This window comes from Contarinia nasturtii, unplaced genomic scaffold, assembly GCF_009176525.2.
Source record: "Contarinia nasturtii isolate CC-2019 unplaced genomic scaffold, AAFC_CNas_1.1 Cnas_scaffold_4841, whole genome shotgun sequence".
In the NCBI taxonomy this organism is placed as follows: domain Eukaryota; kingdom Metazoa; phylum Arthropoda; class Insecta; order Diptera; family Cecidomyiidae; genus Contarinia; species Contarinia nasturtii.
The window spans coordinates 1-7621 of NW_022202122.1; the positions used below are offsets into that span (position 1 = coordinate 1).

At 32.7% G+C, this 7621-nt stretch overlaps 3 protein-coding genes across 3 annotated transcripts; 2 read left to right on the forward strand and 1 right to left on the reverse strand.

Annotated features, from left to right (window-relative positions):
- Nucleotides 1-63: 63 nt before the first annotated feature.
- On the forward strand, nt 64-1553 carry LOC116351195. Its single transcript, XM_031783278.1, has 6 exons — nt 64-341; nt 413-714; nt 775-909; nt 981-1196; nt 1270-1434; nt 1501-1553. Exons 1-6 carry the CDS (start codon nt 134-136, stop codon nt 1537-1539), a joined length of 1065 nt encoding a protein of 354 aa, XP_031639138.1. The 5' UTR covers nt 64-133; the 3' UTR covers nt 1540-1553.
- Nucleotides 1554-1730: 177 nt separating this feature from the next.
- Nucleotides 1731-3514, reverse strand: LOC116351194 (cyclin-dependent kinase 5 homolog). Its single transcript, XM_031783277.1, has 3 exons — nt 2661-3514; nt 2225-2575; nt 1731-2143 (listed from the first exon to the last, which is right to left on the reverse strand). The coding sequence occupies exons 1-3, from the start codon at nt 3135-3137 to the stop codon at nt 1853-1855; spliced, it is 1119 nt and encodes a 372-aa protein (XP_031639137.1). The 5' UTR covers nt 3138-3514; the 3' UTR covers nt 1731-1852.
- A 3241-nt stretch (nt 3515-6755) lies between these two features.
- LOC116351196 lies at nt 6756-7606 on the forward strand (the record flags this gene model as incomplete). Its single annotated transcript, XM_031783279.1, has 2 exons — nt 6756-7072; nt 7170-7606. Coding segments are annotated over exons 1-2 (642 nt in total), but the record flags the coding sequence as incomplete, so codon positions are not given.
- Between the last annotated feature and the right edge of the window lie 15 nt (nt 7607-7621).

Below are 7621 nucleotides of genomic sequence, written 5' to 3' on the forward strand. Positions count from 1 at the left end.
TTGACGTTTGTTTGACATTGCGATAGCATATTCAAACTAAACCTTCAACGAGAGAATAAAATTATAATAAAATATAAAAATACAGTGAAAAATCATCGAAAAAAAACAGAATTACTATAAAATAAATAGCAAAATGTCGGCATTTTTAGTAGTGTTAAGAAATAAAAATAAATTGATCTCGGTACGAGATACATGGGTAAAAAATCCAATTATTGACGAGAAGACTATTATTTTTTATTCGCCGAATGACCAAGAAATTCCAGACTTTGACATGAAACCATCGTACTTTTTTAACGAAAACACGAAAGCATGCTACGAAGGACGTATTGTTAAGCGTTTCGGTAAGAACAATTTTAGTAAAAATCTTTTCTGCTATGTTTGTTTTTTCATACACACAACCACAACGTTTCAGATTCCATAGAAGCAAGCAATATGTTCCTTAACAAGCGTTCGCGTAGATATATTTTCAACGAGGATAGCCACATGAAAGTGTTTCAACTTCCAGAAATTGTGGAATCAGTTGAACTGAGCGACGATGATTTTTTGGCCGAAGACACAAATAAGAGCCGAGATCTTGACAAAGAAAATATACCAGAAAAGGTTATGGGTAATGCAAGCAAAGTGGATGTTGTTCACAATCGTGTAGAAATGGAACAAGAAACTGTGGCACCTTTAGAACGGAATGATTTATTCACTGATGTGCTTAAGGAAACGGTAACCGAGTGGTATTATTTTAACATTTTTGTTATCTTCATCTTAACTTTGTATTTGTAGTTGCCTGTGATTGAAAATATGCACGGGAAACAACCAATTTCTGGAGTTATTCGACCCAACGACCCACTGAAATGCATTGAAAATGATTCAACTGAGAATATGAACGGGAATTCTACATCAAGCGGTTTACTCATAGTATAAATTGAATTTCTCGTTCCAAAAGACTTAAAATATCTTATATATGTTTTTGTTTTGTAATTTTTCAGCGCAAATTCTATATGCCAACAAATATCAATGCATGCCAAAAAACTGCAATTTATCAAAGAAGTAGTCTTGGAGAAGGCGTGAATAAAATAACAGATCCCGGTCACAAAAATCAATCAGTTTCCCGAATGATTCGACGGCACTATGCACCGAAATCACTTGCAAATGCTTCAAACAAGAATGTAACTGGATTTACAACATCAACTGATTTACTCCGGGTATAATTTAAATCTTTTAGTCCAAAAATATTTAATATATTTTATGTATACGTATATTTTTTTAATTTTGCAGCGTGAAGTCGATATGACAACAAATACCAACGAAGTTGTGAATAAAATTCCACAAAATCAACCAGTTTCTGTGATGGTTCGACGAACCTATGACCTGAAATTGGATGCAAATTATTCAAACAAGAATGTGACTGGTGATCACACAACACCGACCGGTTTACTCATAGTAAAATAATCTATTATTCCAAAAATAATATATTCTATATGTACTTTGTTTTTTATTTATATGCAGCGCAAATCATATGTACGAAACATCAATGACGAAGCATGAGCATGAAGAGCTATAACAAAATTCAAAATATTTAAGGCTAATTTTTTAGGCCGAGATCTCTACTTTCATTTGTTTGATGTATCATAAAGATATAATAATAAAAATATTGGTACAAAGAAAGTTTAATAAAAAAATGTCATATAATTAATGTTCATTTTAATATTTGATGTGAATTGTTGTGGTAAGCCCGGGTAAACCGAATTCGATACATTTACATTTTTTTAATTAAATCATTTCTATCTCAAAATATAAGTTCTTAGTGAAAATTAATAATTTTTAGAATAAATTCCATCCATTTTAGTTTAGTATAAACTCAAAGTCGAACAATAAATTGATGTTTCAGAAGATCCCCAGCCGTAGAACGTTTAGATGGATTGTAACGAATCATACTGTTGAGAAAATCCAAAAGTTCAATGTCAAACTTATTTTCCAATTGTTTTCCTTTGTATTGGCCAAACCGCCATGACCAGTTGTAAGCAGACCATTCTGACTCAGTCGGTGTTCCAAGTACTTTGAAAATATTAATGAGCTGCTCTTTATTAGAAATGGCGCGTGGAATGAAAATGTCTTTTAATTTCATTTCAGCTACGATACAACCGGTGGCCTATGTAAAAAAGAACGCAAAAAAAAACTCTGTTATTCAAAGAGGAACTTGCTTTGGAATTGCTTTTAGAAAGAAAGTTACCCATATGTCTATCATATGATTATATCCATATTTGAGAAAAATTTCAGGTGCCATATATGAGCGCGTACCACATATTTCCATAAAATATTCATTTGAGGCAAATTCAACCGATAAACCGAGATCACAAATTTTTACTTGTCCAACGAACGGGAAAATTAAACATAATCCATCGATGTCATCAATAACGTCAATCAATTCTATGACATTAGTGTGATTGATGCTTTGAAGAAGTTTAGCCTCGTTTAGATTTTCCGTTTTCTTCGAATCAAATCCAAATAAACTATGTTTGAACATTTTAATGGCAATAATTTCTTCCGTTTTTTGATCTCGGCCCTTTGCAACAATACCATACTGTAAAATTAAATGTTAAACATTTTAGATTATCGTAATCATTGTTAAATTAAAGCTGAAAACAAAATAAAAATGAAAAACTAACTGATCCTTCGCCAACGATTTCTAGAATGTGAAATCGACCACCAAGTATGTAGATAGGTTCATACGGCTCGTTTGGCACGTTTGGTTCAGTCACTTTGCTCTTATTGTGTGCTGTCAAAATTGAATTTACTTCATTCCGACCTGCTAAAATTTCGGCACGGGATTGGAAAATTTTCTGGTTCAAGTTCTCTTGTACACGTGAAGGGTATGTGATTTTTTGACTAATTAAAATTTCTCGAAACGATAAAAATTTTCCTCTGAATTCACACAAAAAATCACCGATATAACATTCGTGTATTTTATTCGGTTTAGCCTCCAATAGATTGAAAACGGCAGTAACATTTTTATTTTTGAGCATTTCTTCAAAAATTAAAGTAAACTCGCTATCAAAATCATACACGCCAACGGCGTATATAAACAACAATAGACCCAATTCTTGGTTTTTCAAGGCATCGTTTTGAATTTTACGCACTTGCATTTTGGTTGGATCAAAGTCAATGGTTCCATTCTCATCTAATTTTTGTAATACCGGGACATGGTCATCTTTTCGAATAAACTTAACGGTTGCCCGTGACCAATACCTGTGGCCAATTTTACGCAAACCATAAACGATATTTTGTTTTAAATGTCGTTCATCTACAGATGTTGTCAAATCATTCTCCAGTTTTGTGCGTAGGTCATTTATATCATCACATTGCTCTAAGCGGCGACACACAATTATGTTTTTTTTTTGCTGCAGTATTCAATGGAATGACTCTTTCAACAAACACCATTTTTTTTATTTAAAATATGCAATAAGTGCAGCAAAATGCCAGAGCCGAGATCTTTTTTACAGAGTTTTTCTGTATATATTTGGTTTTTAAAATAACTTTTATAAGTTGAGACACTTAATACAGTACATTTGCTTTACGTTGATTATGACGTTTTGCAATTACTGCGTGTGTTTGTGTGAGAGAGCACCATTGTATTGTCAAAGTGTCAAAGTGACTTTTGTTGATATTCATGAGTAATGGTGCGTATGTGTGACTGTCAACCACTGTGAACTGTGTTTATTATAATAAAATAAATAAATACAATTTAATATAACATTGGGAATTCACAATTTTTGTGAGAATACTAAAAGAAATAGAAAATTAATTAAAGTTATTTGTTGAAAATAGTTTTATATACACTTTTGGATGGAGTGTTTTAATGCTAATTCTCGCAAACAAAATTGATATATACAAGGAAATCACTCATTTTTAGATAAGTTCAAAAAATATGTTTTCCATTTGTTCTCGATACTTTGTGTATTTTCATATTTTTTAGTAATCGTTAGATGATCTGGTTTGACTTTTCTTTTCGTGTTTTCTTAAGGATAATTGGAATAATGAAGATTGAAAGGTATGGTTAATTTAGAGTGTAACATTTTATTCATTCCATTACTACATATATATTATTTACATAATTTTTTTCAAGCCGAGATCTTCTGTGATTATTGTTATTCGTCATCAAACAAATTGAACAGATTATTCAAAAAAGCTGCCGGATTTGCCAAATTCTGTCCTTTTGTTACAAGTAAAAATGCGACTAAAGTCATGATGTGAGAGCAACACCCCAATGTTCGCCAACCATTATAGCACTCACAATAATGCCCAAGTACGGATTTATGATCAACAACGTTACGATCAATTAAAACAAATGTTTTGTGAGTAGTATTGCTTCGAAAACGAGATTTCAATTTTATCATGAATAGCATCAAGTCTTTGTTTGGTCCGGCAAATGATGGAAATGATGAGTTACAAATATTTTGTGGACAAACAAAAACAATAAATTGATCGTTATTTTGTTTGATATGCATTTGCGTATAAGATTCGGCTTGCTTTATCGCATATCCACCAAGTGAAATCCAAAATAATTCATCTTTAGTCAAAGTGGGAATCGTATTAAAGGCATTGAACCGAGTAAACTTCTTTATATGTTGCTTGAAATTTTCATTTGTAATAACATTACCCACTTCGTTTACTTGATCCAGTTTTGCAAGCATTCTATTGGCCACATCTATTGCACAACCTCGATTTGACTCAAATGTTTTCCTGTATTTATTAATCAGAGCCGAACATATCTCTGCATCTTGAGCTATATTTACTTGTGCGTATGATGTCCAGATTTGATTGAATTTTTTCCAAATAATTTTCAAATGTCCATTTCGTACTTCCACCATAAAACGAAGTGCGGTAACAAGCCGAGATCTGTTGGCATCTTCAGTAGATAGTTGTCCTTTGCGTACTGCTCGCTGCACCAATGAAGGCATTTTGGCAACTAATCCTTTAGCTTCAATAGCTGGAACCACATCACGAAAACCTCTGTCTAACAATAATATATCGCCCTCTAATAGGTTGTCAAATATAATGGTTTTCTCCAACAAATTCTTGAGTATGCTAGCATCATTCAGTACAGCTGGAAATGGTGCGATGCAGAAGACAATAGTACCGTCACATGCAGTAATATTCATGATTTTGATGAAATTTCGTTTCTTCTGTCCACTGAAAGTTATTTTTTGGTGCATATAATTTCGACTCTTGTCAATAAATATGTAAGTGGCATCACATATTAACATAACTTTCCCTTTTTTCTCAGAATCCATTATGGAATTGCTCATCTGTATGTTGTGTTCGATGAGTTCTTCCCGATTTCGAATAAAATTTACATATTGTGGAACAAGATCTTGGTGCAACACTTGACGACTCTTCGAAATAAGATTTGAAACCGTCTGCAGAGTGACATGGAATACATGTCCAATGTCTTCATTTGGCAAACCTGTTCGCATTTTCATGAGGTAAATATACAATGCAGAAGCTGCTGTTCTTCGATTTTTGAAATACTGGTTAACACTTGGCAGCGAATTAAATAAATCTATAAAAATTTCTTTTGTTAGGCCTGTATTGCGTTTGCACAAATCCATTAATTTCGGATTTATATCTGAAAATATATAGAAAATTTTATAGAAAATGTTTCTATTTACCAACCGGCTAAGCCTATGAAGAGACAAAATGCGAATTCCCCTCATCTGTGCCATCTTGTATTCCATAGTTGAACTCAATTTAGTTACAATGAATTGAATCGAAAAAGAGAAAAAAAACAACAACAGTAACATGGCTACATAGATCTGTTGACCAGTGAGATACGTATAGCAATGGAATGAAAGAATGAAGAAAGCGTATATGTGTATGTATGCATCAGCACGCATAGATGTACAGCTCTGTGTGGCCGTGCTATTGTTGTTGTTTTTTCACTTTTTCATTTCAATGCTACAGAATTAAATTCAGTTTTTGCATCTAATTCACACTAAAATCAGATGGCGCTCATTAGCGAGATTCGCAAAAAAAAGTCTCCAATCTCATACAAATATACACCGGCTGCTATTTACGTTCCTGTTAAGGAATAAGTACAATCCATGGAAAAAAAAAGATTTAAAAAAATATTCACCAGAAGACACATTTTGCTCATTTCGTGGGTTTGGCTCGCCTAATATTTCGATTATTCGATTTATTTGTTCGTTACTAAAAGTGTTCACAGTAGCCACTTGATTCACATTTGTCCAGGCATCAACATTCAAATGATTTGGACATACTTTTGCAACATCCAATATGAAAAATTTAAAGTTCCTCAATACTTCAAAACGGTTTTGCCTTGGGATTCTGCCGAGATCTACATTTGCTCTACATGATGGATAGCAACATTTATGCGATGATGAAGTTGACCTTTTCATTTCCAAAGCTATATTTCCTCTGAACCGATAATCAACTGAATCAATTTGGAGAAATATATATATTAGAGCATCACAACAATCTAATTTGCACACTTTAAAAATAATAACAAACCTTGCATTTTGGAAGTATATTTAAATATAAAACAAATTTCAAATAATCAATTTCATAAAACCGAAAGAAAATAATCTTATTTAAAGACTTTAATGTACTTAACGTGATGATGATTCTTCTTAATTTTCTCAATGTCACAACAACGACTGTGCTATAATAACTGTCGCATACTTGGATCGTGCTGTAAGTTTTTGACGCGTTAATGATATTTTAACCGCTCAAAAAACCACAATTGACAGTTTAGTGCAACGTTTCAGCTGTGTTACATTTTTTCTTATGTTCAAGTAAGATCATGTCATAGATTTTAATTCAGTTATATATATCAAACAATTCAATATAAAAAAAATGCCGGCATTTGTGGTTATTTTAAAAAGTAACAAATTGATCTCGGTTCGTGGTTCGTGGGTAGAAATACCGATTTTAGGCGAAGAATCGCGCATTTTTCATTCACCCAATGCAAAGGATAAAGCCAACTTTGAAATTGAAACTTCACATTTCTTTCATGTCAATGAAACAGCGTGCTATATCGGGCGTATTTATAAACATTTCGGTATTATTTTAATTTTATTTAAATCAGCAAGCATTTAAATGTTCACATATTTATTTTGTTAGATTTACCAAATAAATTTTTATTTATTTTGCAATAGAAACACTTGAAGCTGCCGACCAGTGGCTACATGAACGGCCACGAAGAATTCCAAATGTTTATAAGCGGTTTAATCAGCCAAATGTGGTGGAAACACTAGATTTGTGCGAAGATTTGGTAAATGGTGTTGGTGTGCTTGGAGAAAATTGTGAAAATGCAAATAATGTCCAAGGGGAAAGTTTACCACTCAATAACATAGAAAACCAGCACAATTTAATTGATGACATCAATCAATCAAGAAACAAAAACTTTGATACGGATGCCATTGAAGTTTCTATTAATGAAAATGATCTCGGCCTCGTCGATCCCATCGCACGTGATGACAAGAACAACGAAAATGAAATTACTCTTGACGTACATTTATCAGTTAAGGAAAAACCAAAGAATGAATCGATGGATTTCTGTGTGGTTCTATTGGCAAATGGTCAAATGATTGTAGTAAAGAAAACTTGG